Below are 16,993 nucleotides of genomic sequence, written 5' to 3' on the forward strand. Positions count from 1 at the left end.
ACACCCTGGAGGTGTGTTTGGGGCCATTGTCCTATTGAAAAACATATGATGGTCCAAATAAACACAAACTGGATGGGATGTCATGTCGCTACAGGATGCTATGGTAACCATGCTGGTTAAATGTGCCTTTAATTTTGAATAAATCCTCAACAGTGTCACTAGCAAAGCACCCCCTCACCATCAGACCTCCTCCTCCATGCTTCACAGTGGGAACCATGCATGTAGAGACCATCCGTTCCCCTTTTCTACGTCGCACAAAGACACGGCGGTTGGAAAAATCTCAAATTTGGACTCATCAGACAAAAGTAGAGATTTCCACTGGTCTAATGTCCATTCCTTGTGTTTCTTGGCCCGAACAGTTCTCCCCTTTTTGTTGTTCATCCTGGCATCTTCACAGAAATTTGACCACAAAGACCTGATTCATGCAGTCTCCTCTCAAAAGCTGATGTTGAGATTTCCCTGCTTCTTGAACTCTGTGAAGAATTTATGTGGGCTCTAATCTGATTTGTTGTTAACTTGCGATTTCTGAAGCTGGTGACTCAGATTAATTTATCCTCAGCAGCAGAGGTGACCCTTGGTCTTCCTTTCCTGGGGTGGTCATCATCAAAGCCAGTTTCATCATAGCGTTTGATGGTTTTTGCGACTGGACTTGACGATTCATTCAAAGGTCTTGACATTTTCCAGATTAGCTGACCTTCATGCCTTAAAGTAATGATGGACTGTCATTTCTCTTTACTGAGTTGAGTGGTTCTTGCTGTACTATGGATTACAACAGCAGTCAAATAGGGATATCCACTGTGTACTAACCCAACCTCTGCACAACACAACTGATGGTCTCAAACACATTAAGAAATCAAGTAATTCCACAAATTGACTCTTGACAAGGCACACCTGTTAATTCAAAACCATTCCAGGGGACGACCTCATGAAGCTCATTGAGAGAATGTCAAGAGTGTGCAAAGCTGTCTTCAAAGCAAAAGGGGTCTACTTTACAGAATCTAAAATATAAAACTTATTTTAATTTGTTTAACACGCTGTTTATTACATAATTCCATAAGTGGTCTTTCATAGTTTTGATGTCTTCAATATTAATCTACAATGCAGACAATAATGAAAATAAATAAAAGTCTTGAATGTGTGTCCAAACTTTTGACTGGTATAAAAGCATTATAACATTATGGAGCTTATCCCAGCTGACTTAGGGCAAAGGCAGGGGACACCCTGGACAGATAACAGTCTATCGCAGGGCTACATATACAGACCAACAATCACACTCACATTCAAGCCTATGGACAATTGAGAGTTACCAATTAACCTGAGCATGGTTTTGGACTGTGGGAGGAAGCCAGAGAAAACCCGCGTATGCACAAGGAAAAGATGCAAACTCCATGCAGAAAGAGCCCGGGAAGGCCGGGACGTGAACCGGGGATTTTCTAGCTGCAGGGAAAAAGTGCTAACCACTGATCTACTGTGCAACCCCCTTTTTAAATTAAGGATTGCAAAATTCCATACATTCCATACATTTTGGAAACCAGCATTTATGGGTAAAAGAAAACCAACAGATGTAATCATAAAACTTCCTTGGCTGATTTCTAAAATTAGGAGAATTATTATTTGGATTTCAAATTTCCTGAAATATTAAGCACTGATTCCCATACGTTAAAATAGATAAACGTGTATTTGGGATGTTTTCTTTGTACTTGTGTGAAAGAAAACATGTCATGGAAGCCAAACTTTCAAAATTGAACACTGGGCAAAGAAACATTTTTAAAAGGTTATGTTTTACCCACAATGCAACTCGGTACCCCACAGACTGCTACGAGGTTTCTGTTGAGTGTAAACGACACAGACACACAGAGCTGACTGCTGCTGAGATGGTATGGTGACTAGTGTTGGGACGCAAACCTCTGGTGTCTGAGAATATGTTATTCTGCATAGCGAAGGACCAACATTCAGTAGACGACCCACTAAACTCGTATTTGAGTGGAGGCTAAATTTATTTGAATGATTTGAGTGTTTTCTTTGCTACATTTCTCTGAAAATCTCCTACTCCTGGCTGCGCCGCACTCACTGTGGCATTTCAGCGGCTCGATGGCGCCATCTTGTGCCCGATAGAGCGTCATGTCTGTGGAAGGAGAGTGAAGCCTCCGACGACCTGCCGGTTGTTTGTCGGACGGTTGACGTGAAGCTCGGTGAAGTCTGCTGCTGTGGAGTTACAGATATTCTGTCACAGCTTGTATTCCGCATTCTTCGGTGAGTCAAGTGATAGAAGAGACACTTTACAAACCAAAGTCTACCAAGAACCAACAGACCCGAAGCTAGCAGCTCTAAGTTCTGCTGGTTGCCTACACGAAGTGATCATTAACAAGGTAAGAAACTGTTACATGAATGTTTATGCATAAGTGCGTCTAGAGGTTTTAAATCTGTGTGCCGCAGTAGAGAGCATTCCCTCTCTGTAAATACAAGTGCACAGGGGAACAGTAATGAGTAGCTTGTATCAGGTTACGGCTGTTGTTACTGGAATTATCGTGGATAACATACTTTGGCCGAAAATGACAATACGTGCATTGTCCGGGTAAAGTACACTGACCTTGAACTCCTTCATACACCATAAGTACCTGATGGACTTTGCACACAGGCGAGGTTAGTGCAATGTATAGGCATGTTTATGCTAGCACTACAAATCTAAGGGATTTGTACTTTCATTTCACATATACTCCACAACAGTTCAGAGTTACTGTAAATGTTACTCTATTCATATAGTAGTTGGACTAAAGGGTTTCATACAAAACCTGCAACATTATGAGAACATAAAGCGTTTTACAGATATTGACAAGGCACGTTTATTTATACAGCACAACAATGTAATAGGAATTGTTCTGCGTAAGACATAGAAAGCACACTATAAGAAAACAAGGCAATGGAAAAAACAAACAAAAAGTGAAACAAAATAGAAACTAGTCAACATATTAAAGTCGTAGTAGCTATTATTTCAATATATTTGTCTCAGATTCTTTTATTTGTCTCAGTTCAGGATGGACAGGAAGAAGTGTTGTGTTCAGCTGTCAGTTCATCCGTCCAGAGGGCTGATGGATGAAAAGTTCATTGTCCTGGTTCAGAAGGTTCTCCCTGGTTGTCAGCTGACTGTCCACGCCCTCCACCAGTGTGAAGACGGCAACAGCTGGGAAGCATTCGGTCACTACACGACCGATGCCAGCGGGACTGTGAACGGTACATGGTTCAGTACTTGGATGTGGAAAACTTTGCGAAAATACTTTGATGGTATTGAAAAGTTTGTACTTCACAGTTTCACAGGATACCAGTCTGGGTGGGACATACTCTGGGGTTGAAGCGATGGGTCTACTGTGGAGCCTCAGACCAGTTCCAGGCAGCAAACCAGGGCTCAGGTAGGTCAACTATAAAAATGATGCCAATCAGCACAGAATCCATTATCACTGTCAGAGCTGATTATTTCATCACCCTTCAGGTTGAGGAAGAAGAACGTCCAGACTCCCATGGAGGTCACAATTTCAGTGTACCAGGGTCACCAGACAGAGGGCTTTGTGGATCAGGTGCCGCTGGCCAGTGTGTTGGTGGAGCGTTGGTACATGGCACCTGGTGTCCGCAGAATCCCAATCACAGAGGAAGGACTCACTGCGACCCTCTTCCTGCCTGCAGGTAGGACCAGAAGAAAGTCTAGAGGGAGGTGTTCTGTGAGTGTAACTGTGGCCAGCATTGGAGGCATGAACTGAATGTGAGGGGCATCAGGACACCAATGCAGTGAGCAGAGACAAGATGTGGGAAGATTCTTAAAGCCTTTTCCAAAATAACTTTGTGACTTTCGAGGTTATGCAAAACCAAAAATACAGCCTTGAAACGTTCCCTGGACCATGGTGTAGACTAAACAGCTGAACCTTGGTACAAATGAACAGTTTGTCTCAGTCTTGGATAAATTTATACCATGGCTCATTTTGTTATTAGTGTACAAACTGTTTTTGGATGGTTTGGATTTTTGGGCCAATTGCAAGGAGTTATGGCAGGTTATTGTTGGAATAAAAATTTAAAAAATAGTCACAGTAGCACAAAGAGAGGAGATCAAGTTTTTAATTGAAATATGGTGTGACAACATCATTTAAAGAATGTTGGAAAAAATGCTGACACTTTCCAAGTATTGCTAGAAAGGATGAAAGACAGAATAGGGGAGGACATGGGAGCAATGCCACCTGAAAGATGAAGAAACTGCACCAGCCTTACACAAAGCTGCACATTGCCATTTCAAAAAGCAGAACATCGACCTATGAATAGGACAAATTAAATTCTTATGACAACTCTGGTATTATTCTAAGCACTTTTCTACAAACCAATCATTGACAGATGACTGGTTGGAGGAATGTCAGGTAAAGTTCTTTAGTGCAGTCACATAATGACATTGTAAAATTTTGTGGATCAAATGTAGACAATGCCACAAAAACATGGACATTGGTTTGGAATTTCAGGTGTTAAAAGGCCTTTAAGCTGTGGCTGTCAGGTATTGTTTAAATACTTAAGTAAAAAAGATATTCAGTAATTCAACAGTCCATTGTTGCAGAAGGATCACAAAAACAAAATATAACATGTAATGCTTTGGTTTGGACCTGTCGATAGGACCTGGACCTTTCCCCGGCGTCCTGGACCTGTGGGGGGGTGGAGGGCAGTTGGTGGAATATCGTGCAGCACTGCTAGCCTCCCATGGCTTCGCCTCTCTGGCCCTCGACTACCTTACATGTAAAATCACCTTGGAAACTGGAAAGATGGTGGACAACCAGTACTTTGAGGTAAATCTGATGAATTTAATGTTTCGATCACTAGAAAGCAGCAGATAAAAGAAACGTCTGTGACATGCATGTTTGTAGCCTGGTACAGCCTTTACAGTGTTGTTTTTCATTTAGTAGAAGTATTGCCCTGATGGCCTATTCTGTACATTATTTAGCGAGCTATAAATTAAAAAAAATAGCCATTTTCAATGAATGAAGCTCAAAACACATTGTGCAAAAATATGCAAAATATGTAGGCCTACAGCTTCTTACCTAATATATACAAGTCAAAAGTTTGGACACGCCTTCTCATTTACTGGTTTGTCTTTATTTTCATGACTATTTATATTGTAGATTCTCACTGAAGGCATCAGAACTATGAATGAACAGATATGGAATTATGTATTAAACAAAAAAGTGTGAAATAAGTCAAAACATGTTTTATATTTTAGATTCTTCAAAATAGCCACCCTTTGCTTTGATTACTGCTTTGCAAACTCTTGGTATTCTCTCCATGAGCTTCATGAGGGAGTCACCTGAAATGGTTTTTCACCAATCTTATAGGAGTTCCCAGAGATGCTGAGCACTTGTTGACCCTTTTGCTTTCACTCTACGATCCATCTCATACCAAACCATCTTCATTGGGTTTAGGTCAGGTGATTGTGGAGGCCAGATCATGTGACGCAGCACTACATCACTCTCCTTGGTCAAATAGCCCTTACACAGCCTGGAGGTGTGTTTGGGATCTTTGTCCTGTTGAAAAATAGATGATGGTCCAACTAAACGCAAACTGGATGTCATGTCACTGCAGGATGCTGTGGTGGCCATGCTGGTCACTGCCTTGAATTTTGAATAAATCCTCAACAGTGTCACCAGCAAAGCACCCCCACACCATCACACCGCCTACTCCATGCTTCACCGTGGGAACCATGCATGTAGAGACCATCCGTTCCCCTTTTCTGTGTCGCACAAAGACATGGCAGGTGGAACCAAAATCTCAAATTTGGACACATCAGACCAAAGCACAGATATCCACTGATCTAATGTCCATTCCTTGTGTTTCGTGGCCCAAACAAATCTCTTCTGCTTGTTGCTTTTCCTTAGTAGTGGTTTCTTAGCAGCTATTTGACCACAAAGGCCTGATTGGTTCAGTCTCCTCTGAACAGTTGATGTTGAGATGTGTCTGCTACTAGAACTCTGTGTGGCATTTATCTGGGTTCTAATCTGAGGTGCTGTTAACTTGTGATTTCTGAGGCTGGTAACTCAGATGAACTTTTTTTATATATATATATATATATATATATATATATATATATATATATATATATATATATTTTTTTTTTTTTTTTTTTTTTATTTTTTTTTTTAAATATATATATACATATATGTGTGTGTGTGTGTGTGTGTGTGTGTGTGTGTGTGTGTGTGTGTGTGTATGTGTATGTGTATACAATTTTTTAAATTAAAATGTGAATATGCAGGGCTGTGTTATTTTATCTGATTCCATTTTGTTGTTTTTCACAGTAAAGATTAGGGATATCAAACTCATTTTAATCCAGGGGCCACAGAAAGCCCAATTTGATCTCAAATGGGCCGTACCAGTAACATCACAGCATAATAACCTATAAATAACCACAATTCCAACATTTTCATCACTATTCTGGCATTTAGCAAATAGAAATAATTTTGGCAATCCTAACTGACCTCAAACAGGAAAAGTTTAGTCTGATTTTACCCCAGACAGTGTATGTCCAGTTCTGGTTTCAACTGAAAATAGAAATGTTGTTTAGCTGGCTGCAGACACTGGAATGTGTGCCTGTTATCCATGTGTTTATGTGTCAATAATCCCATTTAGAAGTAGGTCAGAGGTTCATTCTCTTTCACTCTCATTCCTTCAATGCAGAGGCTGCTCAGGTGTTAAAATTAAAAATTGCTGGAGGAAGTGACTCATGTACAATTACATTTCTTCTTAACTTGTTACTACTACATTAGTAGAGGTAATTCAGATTCAGAGGTAGATTTCCTTATCTTGAGGAATTCATTAATCCAATCATGAATTCCTCAAGATAAGGAAATCTACCTCTTACAGTTCTTTAAGGTAAGACAATGTGACTTCAATCACTTGCACTAGGAGTGTTGAGTGTTGCCACATGGTTCAGTGTCGCAATGGGCAAGTGAAATTCTGCTGGTGTCAGGATTTCTTCCATGTTGTTCTCTCTTCTCTCTTCAATTGGTTCAGTTGGTGTATAGTCATTTTTCTCAATCAATCTCCAAAATACAAATCTAGCTCTGCTCGCACCCTGTGTTCTGGACTATGACCTGAAGGACACTCAACCCAAAACCTATTGACTCATTGACTTGACTTCTTGGCTCAGTGACTTCGACTTATTCACTCATTGACTTTGACTTCTTGACTTTTGACTCACTGACTTTTTTTTTTTTTTTTTAAAGGCCGGTGTAACTCCACTGTGTGGAACTATTTTGAGACCCTGATATGCAATCAAACAGCCGTCATACTTTAAAACATTGCAATTTTTTTTTCATGAAACACAGGTTTAAAATTTACCAGTCAGTTTACCACCTCCTCACTCACAAACTAAATTCAGTTCAACTATGCAGAATTTGGTTTTAAACAACAGGTTTCTGCTTACCTTTTTATTGCCGGCTACTGTGAGTGTTTGAGGGGTTTGAGAACCCAACCCTGGAGGTGTCCAAAAAGAACATGTCATCCGTCAAATCAATCCTAGTCCTTCTCTAATCACGTCAGGGTCACCATTTGTTAAGCATGATCGTTTTTTGAGATAGAAGACAAACTACTTCTCTCCAATTAGGCTGTTTATTTTCTAATATCAATATCTCAAAAGAATCTTGTACAAGGACCTTTTCTGTTTGGAACAGCCTCCCAGAAAAGGATAAAGTCTGATATTAACACAACATTTTATACAGTATGGTGAAATGCTGTTGGTTATAGAACACAAACATATAATTCAAATATTGAAATGGGATTGGCTAAAGGTGGGGATAAACCGTGGTTTAGACTTAGTTCTCCCATTTGTTGGTACACAGATACGTCCATATCTCTTGGCACACAATTTATCCAATCCCCAGGAGCTCCACCCTGTAAGAAGAACCCCCCTGCAAACTTTTTCCCGCTTTCTACCAGTTTGTATTATTCCATTATTAGTTGAGATGTGAAGTAGTCATTAGTGGTATCTCATAGGGGGATGCAAGTGTTCCTCAGGGAGGATTATAAACAGCCTTGAGTTAGCAGTTTCAGTAAAATTAACTGTTACATTATAAGAAAGCAGGAATGTGCTGTGTATCAAGCCCAAAGCTCTATCTTTGTTAGTGTGTGTACTTGTAGAAGAAAAAGCATTTTTTTGTAAGCGGTTGTATCTTTCTAACCTGACCTGTCTGTGTCCATCAGAGCTTCGAGTTAGAGCTTAGTTCTATTTCTTCCCTTTTAAAGGTCAAGCACAATTCATTAATTTGTTGCACATTACATGGTTATTATTATCAATATTATAACACTCATATGTAATATCAATTTTAGTGTTCAGCTAGCAGTACCTTAAAAAAATAAATCCTAACAGAGGAAAGGTCAGACTCAAAGATCACATCTACATTATAGCAGCCTGCTTCACATTGATGGACCTGCTTCCAAGATGTGATGGAAGCAGGTTTATGGAGATCTGTTGACAGTAAAATGTTTTCAGATTTCAGTTTGTTGAACCATCAGAAGTTATGTGACATTTAACACATATCAGATAAAAGGATGAAAACACACTGGTTTTGTGTTTCAACAGTCACACTTTGTTTTCTGATTTGTTTTCCTGCTGCAGACAGCCTACAGAGTCCTACAGCAGCATCCTCAAGTCCTCGGCAGCAGGATCGCCATGTTAGCCCTTTCCCTTGGCACCAGTATTACATTGAGAATGGCTGTTAACTCCCAGGTTATAAAGGTAAGGCAACCACAGCTAAAACATACTTCCATATTCTTAGTATTTGGAAAGTGACAGTGTTTTTGGAAATACATGTGTTCGCTTTTTGTCATTCTTGTTTATTAAATCAAGTAAAATCAAGCTTATTTTTATAACACATTTGAAATTAACCAAATTTGGCCAAAGTGATGTACACATTTTAAGACAGGCATGGAGATGGTAGAAAGATGTAGACAGGTGGAGGATCCCCCAGATTTGTGTCCTGGATGGCTGAACTGAGCGCAACAATCTGTTCTGAATGCTCTACTGCCACATCCATGGTGCCGAATAGAAAGCCGATTCCTCTGCAGCAACATAGGAAAGCTGTTAGATATCCTCCTCAAGGTCAGGATCTTTTTGTTTTGTGTGTTTGCTTTCTGGAGTGGCATGCAGTCGTCACTGGGTAATGGCAAAGACGCGACTAAAACAAATTATAGAAGGAATATTTGTACCGATAAATGTAAGAGAAGAAGACACAACAAGATTTCAGTGAAGGTTTTTCTAGTTTTGAAATGGTACATAGAGAAGCTCATGTATACATGCCTATATCTGGTAGGTCAAAAATGGTCAGCAAGATCTGTACTATATGTGATATAGATAGATGTTTAACTTACAATGGTTCAGAGACAGGAAACAATGGTAAACGGCTAATCTGGCTGACTGTTTTATAGAGAAATATAGTGGGTAGATTGTATATTAGTTGGGAAAAGTAATATTCTGAAGCCTCCAGGCCAAGAAATGGTTTACCACGTTACCAGAGCTGGATTAAGAGTGCCAGGGGCCCATGTGTTGGAGTATTTGCTTCCTCAAGAAGAATATGACCAGCTTAACTGCTGATTGTATAAATGCTGTATCAGGAGAATCATAGAAGAATCACTTAAGCACAGCACAAGAACAAGGAATTTCTTCTCTGTGAGCTTATTTGAAACAGTCTTACTTTTTCAGAACCTGGAAGTCCTGCTTTTATTCCAGCAGTAGCTCAGGATAGTCTTTGGATAGTCAATGTTTTAAGTTAGGGAGTTTACTTTTTTTTGCTCCTTGTTACTTCTTGGAATCTGCTTGTTGATTAAGACAAATTGTTGTCATATACTCAAAATGTATGTGTGTCTCCCAGCTCAGATGTGCAGTGTGTATTGGGGGGAGTCACGTGCAGCCAAGTGATGGATCTGTGAAAGAAATACTGACTTATTTTAACAGGTAAGTTGATCTGTTTAAATGTACTTTATGATTTCTGTTGAACTTGAGATAGGAGACACATTCATGGAAATGGAATTTAAAAACAAGGATAAGGAGTGATTCTGAGACTTGGTTTTGTCCAAGATTTTGAACATGGAGTCATCTTATCGATGTTTTTATTTACCTTGTCAAATCAGAAATGGCTCAAAAACTCGCTTCAGTGAGAAGAATGAGGTGATTTGGCGAGATTTGCTACTGCCCATCACCACTGACCCCTCATTCAAAGTGGATGTGAGTATCACCACAATCTGTCTTATTCCTTCCTTCCTTCCTAACACTTCATCTTGTTTTCAAGGCAAGTGTCTACTCACAGTGTACTTTTATTATTACTACAATTACCCTATTTCATTAACGATACAAAGTACATTGAGGTAAGGTTAAAATCATCTGTTAGACATTTGATAGAACAAAAATGCATGTGAATTTAATTTTCTTTGATTCAGACCAGCTTTGTTTGTTGCTCAGAGTTAGCTGGAGATTTACATTATGTCCTGTCTATTGTGAAACCACATTTGTCGAAAGATTTACCAGCGGACTTTCTTTTACCGATAACTGTAGGTAGCGTCTCAAAACTAATTCCTGATGTAATGGAAGGTAATGCAGGTAAGAAAATCTGAAACTGCTACAGGTGAAGAGTGAAAAACTGTTTTTCTCTGAGCAGATGGGACGACTACAGTGTCCTCTGATGTTGGTTGTAGGTGAAGACGATCAGAACTGGGCTGCTTATGATTCTGCAATGGATGTGAGTTTATTTTTCTGACAGCTTCAAGTGTGAATAACAAGAGATCTGTCAGGTTAGAAGTCAATATAACAAAACTTGGCTTAGATTTTACTGACTGCTGCAACCAAGGTGGAATAAGTGCAATGAGATATTCCAATCTAAAATATTAACCACAATATATTTTTAAAAGCCTTCATGAAATTCATGATTATCTGATTAAAACTCAATAATTTCTTTTTTGAAGGTAGAATACTTTCTGACAGACCCAACAAACATACGGGAAGTAAGAAGGAATAATGCACACTGTTGTTGTAGTAACTGATGTGAATTTTGCCAAACACATTATACAACATTTTACACTGTTATCCACAACATATCAGCAACATATATGCAGTTTTCTTTCAGGAAGAAACATGTTATTTTATATGATCTCAGGCAAAACAAAGCATTGAACTTCTTCACACACTCAGTTCTAAGTTTTGTGAAGAACAACATTTTAGCCACAGTGAGAAAACAGCATGTTTATATAGTGTGGTTATTTGCTGCAGCAGACAGTTGGAACAATATTTGATTTTGACTAAATGCATGAAATGATATAATATAGTTCAAGCTCTAGAGAAACAAATAGAAAATACTGCAGGGCAATAAATGATTTTATCAACAAGAGAAATTCTAACAAAGAAGACAGAAACAAACATTGGATGCATCCAAATCTAAAATTCAACTCTATTAGCGGAGATCTTACAAAAATGCTACATTTTATATATTTAGCTGTTGCCCTACAAGTTTGCTCATAAGCTTTAGGATTTTTCTCATAGTTCTGTAATTTTAGCAACTTCCAAGTATTAACCTGAGGATTTTCCAATGATGTATTCCAGGTAAATACAAAGTTAGATTTATTTCTAGAATGCAAACATCCAAGGTCTGCACATAAATAAATTAAAGACATCATGAAGCTTTCTGACAGATATGAGATCAGGATTTGAACCTTCTGTTTTCCAGATAAAAGAGATGATGGAGCGAGCAGGGAACAGCCACCTGCTGACCATCCTGTCGTACCCAAAAACAGGTCACCTGATTGAACCACCATACACACCACACTTCCGAGCCAGCATCTTCAGAAAAGCGGACACACATGAGAAGAGTAAGTTCACTTTCAGACTGGGAAGCTGGAGACACTGACAAGAATAAGGAACTTCACTTCTGATGGCTGTTTGTTGTGTTTGCAGTCATGGTTCTGTGGGGCGGACAGACAGTGGAACATTCTCATGCTCAGGAGGACGCCTGGAAGAAGATGTTGGTCTTTCTGAGGGAGAATCTGTATGGCGGCACAAACCCTGGTGCAACATTATTATCCCACCTGTAACCAAGGTGACAGCTAATGTCTTCAGAGATCCAAAGTGAAGTCAAAATTCCAATCTTTTCCTCAAAGACAATGTCAGGTGACGCACAGTGGAACACTGCTAAAGCTATCCGGGCTGTAGTTGCTGTTCAGGTGATAGTTCTCTTTCGGCTCAACTATACAAGTGAGCCTTGTCTCAGTGTTACTTTGTCTTGTGATACATTTTCATAACTATTATTTTTTTGGTTCAATTTTGATGAATTCATAAGTTATGGCTCCCCTGGTTTCTTTTCCATGGCAACAACCTATGAGTTTTATGGGTGTTGCAGTAGAGACCTATCTGCCAGATTATCCAGGAAAGTCTCATATTTGTTAGGTAGCAGTGGGAAGATCAGTTCAATAAGAACATAATCAAACCAGCAGAGTTTATACACATAGGATTTGCAGCTGAACCAACGCTTTTTGCGAGAGACAGCACAGAGTTTTTGGGAAAGCATTACAAAATCAGAATGTAAAATGAGGAAATAATGCTCTCTGATTGAAAGACCGCATTTTTCAATAAAGATGGGACAGTAACTCAACTATGTCCTCCAGTGTTGAAATTAAATATTAGTAGAGCAAGTACCTAATGTGAAATCATTTACATGTTTTAGTATTACACAATTCACAGTGGGAACCATGCATGTAAGAGACCATACGTTCACCATTTCTGGTCTCGCAAAGACACGGCGGGTGGAAAAACTCTTCAACAATAGATTGGACTCATTCTTGGAAAAGCACAACTTACTCACCAACAGCCAGTACGGATTCAGATCAAACAGATCAACATCATTAGCAATCACAGAATCAATTGAGGAAATCACAAATGCTACAGACTCCAAAAAATATGCAGCAGGGTTTTTCATTGATGTGAAAAAAGTTTTTGGCACAATCAATCATGACATATTAATCAATAAACTGGAAAGGTATGGCATCAGGGGTATTGCATTAAAATGGATTAAAAGTTACTTGAGACAGAGACAAAACTTTGTGAAGTTTGGTAATGTCAGTTCCACATGAGTGGACATTGCTTGTGGCGTTCACCAAGGGTTAGTGTTGGGACCAAAACTTTTCGTACTTTACATAAATGATATTTGCAAAGTATCCATGCTGTTAATGAGTTATAATGTGTTAATACATTAATACCATTTGCAGATGATACAAATATTTTCTGCTCTGGTGACATTTTAGATCAACTACTAGAAGACATTACTACAGAAATGAGTAGATTAAAAATATGGTTTGATAGAAATAAATTATCACTAAGCTTGAATAAAACAAAATTAATGATATTTAGCAACTGCAGAAGAAATTCACAAGTTCAAATAGAGATAGATGGAGTTCAAATTGAAAGAGTTTTTAAGCATAAACTCCTTTGGGTAACAATAGATGAAAAGATTAAGTGGAAGTCGCATATTTAACATGTACACAATAGAATGTCCAAAAGTATCTCAGTATTATACAAAGCAACAAAGCAAAGCAGGTTCTGGATCAGAAGTCTACTGTGTAGAGGTCTGGGGCAATAATGACAAGAGTTTGCTACATTCACTATTCATTCTCCAAAAAAGGGCAATAAGGATAATTCATAAGGTCGGGTATCTGGAACACACCAACTCCTTATTTTTACAGTCAAAATTACTCAAAAATCACAGATCTGATGGGATATCAAACAGCACAAATAATGTACAAGGCCAAAAATAAAACACTGCCAGAAAATTCAAAATTTGCAGTGCCTGTACCACCAGGAAAAGTTTCTGTGTTTCAGTATGTGGAGTAAGACTGTGGAATGGTTTGAATGTGGATTTGAAGCAATGTCCAAACATACACCAGTTTAAAATACAGTATAAACACATGACTTTTACACAATATAAGGATGACGAGAGGGCTTGACATAAGCCAGGTGTTTACAGGAGTTAATGTTTATCTTTTTACTTATTTAATTGGTAACTATGTGTAGCGGCCAGTAGGGGTCCCCACTCACTCAAGACGTAGGGTAGCATCACTTCCCCCTTGTTTCCGGAAGTGGCCTTTAAATAGCTCCCGCTGCCTTCAGTCAGTCTCAACTAGGGCTGGCTGGAGGCAGGTAGGTGTTTTTAGCTCTCCCTCATTTTATGCTTTTTAAGTCTGGTTTTAAATGTAGTGATGGTGAAATCAAAGCTTCATGAAGCAATGAACCACTTTGACACAACTGCATCAAGAATGACACACTGCTTCGAAGCATTTGACACAACCAGAAGAGTGACATCAACTGGCTCTGTGTCAGAACTGCATCTAAGTGGAGAAAACTGAAAAAGCCTGAGGACTGCTTGTCTCACACTGCTTTGTACTTGCAATAAATGTTTTAAAACTGTATATATGTTTGTTTGCATGCATGTATATGTGTTTTTGTAAGTAAATATAGATATATTTATATGTGTGCGTGTGTGTGCGCGCGTGTGTGTAGGTGTGTGTGTAGATATACATACATATGGTGTGTATAGAGGTACTGGGGGACAGGACAGTGATTGTGCTACTTTGTGTGGGACTCTAGTATTATGGGATGTGGAAGTGAATGGTAGTGCTTCTGTAACTTTGCCATTGTGTCAGTATAAATGGAGTGTAAGCCAGGGAGTGCATGGTTTCAGTCTGTTTCTTTTGTGGCTGACTACCTCTCCAGCTTTGCAGAAGATCCACTCAAATGGCACAGATGTTGCTGGCATGTGGAGATATTTTTTGGCCATCCTGAAGAGGTTTGGATACAGTTTGACGTGATGCCCAATAGGTGAACGGGTCTCCTCTGGAAAGGTAGGGCTCAGATAGACACCTTGCACTCTCACAACTCACAACACACTCTTTGAACCACTCAAACTACTCTCTATGTACCTATCTATAACCTATTCTACTATATGTGTAGTGTGTTTCTATGAATGCATGAATGTGTGTTGTGTATGTGTGAATCTATGTGTATGTATCTGAGTGTTATTTAGTGAATGAAATGTAACTAAATCTATCTAAACTTAATTCTACCTAAATGTGTTCTCTCTCTGACTTCTTTCCAAATGGCAAATGTACTAGCTTAATCTCCTCTCAAAAACCCACAGTTTGAGGAGTGAATCAGACCCCTTTTAAGACCTGGACAGATTGAAATGTCCAACCCCTTCATAATTCCCAAAGCACCGCCATGTACAGTCTATGAGCACCGCAACACACGCTGTGACGTAACGAGGCCTCGCGCTCGGTAGTCACGTGATTGTTGGGCATGCCGAAGCAGGGATCGAAACACTGTCTCGGAACACTTCTGCTTCAAATAGTCCATGGGCCTGGTCAGATGTCGGTACCACCCAGGGTGGCAAAACTTTGGTGGTGGCAATTTATTTGTTACACCACTAGAAGTATAAAAAAAAATGTGATAACCTTCCCAGATGAGTAGCTTAGTACCATTTCTTGCAGGTACCCAATTTTGTGTATTTGTGTTACCGGCATATGCGTACTTATTATTGTTTACCATTGTTTATCACATTCTTTATGTATTTCTTTTTAGAAAAAATGTTTCATGAGTACAGAGCTAACTAATAAATCCACTGGGCCCTCTGCCATGGACACTGGCAAATGCTGATGGCTCCCCATGAAAGACAAACAAGGCATCTCTTGCCACAGAACTGGAGAAGAATGTCACCCCCGCAGAAAGCATTCCCACACCATCAGCCTGCATCATGGTTGGGATGAGTGTGGTGCAGAAGATCAATGCCACTAACAAGACATTTGCTCAGCTAGCAGAAGCTGTTTTGCACCTGGTGTTGAATGAGGGCACACAAAGTCAAAGGATCGATGTGGTTTTTGATATCTATCTTGACAAGTCAATCAAAGACATTGAAAGACTTAACCGGGGAGCTGCAAGCACAACTCTTCAGTACAAGAACCTCGCAGGAGGGCATAACATCCAGCAGTGGAGAAAGTTCTTGTGCAGTTCTCACAACAAAACCAGCCTGATCAAATTCATGGTGGAACAATGGAAACTGGCAAGAGAGAGGAAGAAGCTGGGTGACAAGACACTTTATGTCACCTGTGGTGAAGTCTGCTATAAGCTGACCAAAGATGAAAGTGTGCAAGTTCCAGAGTTACAGTCAACACAAGAGGAAGCTGACACACGACTCCTCTTGCATGCATTGCATGCTGCAGATTCCAACTTCAAAGCAGCTATTATCATCTCAGAGGACACCGATGTTATGGTTCTCTGTCTTGCTTTCCAGAAGGATATCCGATGTCCCATCTATCTGAAGCGTGGTACACTGAACCGCACACGGTTTGTGGACATCAACAAACTAGCCATTGCATTAGGAGAATGCATCTGTACCAGCCTGATTGGTTTGCATGCATTCACAGGCTGTGACACTGTGAGTGCATTAGCTGGTCGAGGGAAGCTGGGTACACTAAAACTTTTGAGGGAAGACATCACCCATCAGGAGACATTTAGCCAACTGGGCCAGGCATGGGATGTCTCAGAAGAACTGTTTGAGAAGATTCAAGGCTTTACTTGCTGCATGTATTCACCAGGCAAGAGCACTGAAGAAGTTAATGAACTACGCTACCAGCTCTTTTGTGCCAGAAGGAGCGAAATTGAATCCAGTCAGCTCCCACCCTGCAGAGAATGCCTCTACATGCATATACTTCGTGCTAACTACCAGGCTGCAATCTGGAGGCGTTCTCTGCAGAGCCAACCCCTTGTCCCCGGTCCTGATAAGAATGGATGGACCACGGATGATGATGACCAGTTAGTCATCCACTGGATGCGTACATCTCCAGCACCAGATGTGGTTTTGGAACTCTTGGCTTGCAAATGCCTGCGTTGCTGCAAGCTTCCTAACTGCACCTGCCTTTCAAATGGGCTGAAATGCACAGACCT

The 16,993-nt window shown here is 39.9% G+C and overlaps 1 protein-coding gene across 2 annotated transcripts; it reads left to right on the forward strand.

Annotated features, from left to right (window-relative positions):
* The first annotated feature begins 1,867 nt into the window (after window positions 1-1,867).
* LOC111567078 (peroxisomal succinyl-coenzyme A thioesterase-like) lies at window positions 1,868-12,653 on the forward strand. 2 transcript variants are annotated; one of them, XM_023267965.3, is made up of 11 exons: window positions 1,868-2,369; window positions 3,030-3,231; window positions 3,308-3,407; window positions 3,488-3,678; window positions 4,645-4,814; window positions 8,636-8,755; window positions 9,888-9,970; window positions 10,147-10,240; window positions 10,671-10,751; window positions 11,733-11,874; window positions 11,960-12,653. In XM_023267965.3, the coding sequence occupies exons 2-11, from the start codon at window positions 3,036-3,038 to the stop codon at window positions 12,094-12,096; spliced, it is 1,314 nt and encodes a 437-aa protein (XP_023123733.1). In that variant the 5' UTR covers window positions 1,868-2,369; window positions 3,030-3,035; the 3' UTR covers window positions 12,097-12,653. The 2 variants fall into 2 exon arrangements, with proteins under 2 accessions (XP_023123733.1, XP_023123734.1); XM_023267966.3 differs by having other exon boundaries at window positions 3,035-3,231.
* The last annotated feature ends 4,340 nt before the right edge of the window (window positions 12,654-16,993 follow it).

This window comes from Amphiprion ocellaris, chromosome 3 (assembly GCF_022539595.1).
Source record: "Amphiprion ocellaris isolate individual 3 ecotype Okinawa chromosome 3, ASM2253959v1, whole genome shotgun sequence".
NCBI classification, from domain to species: domain Eukaryota; kingdom Metazoa; phylum Chordata; class Actinopteri; family Pomacentridae; genus Amphiprion; species Amphiprion ocellaris.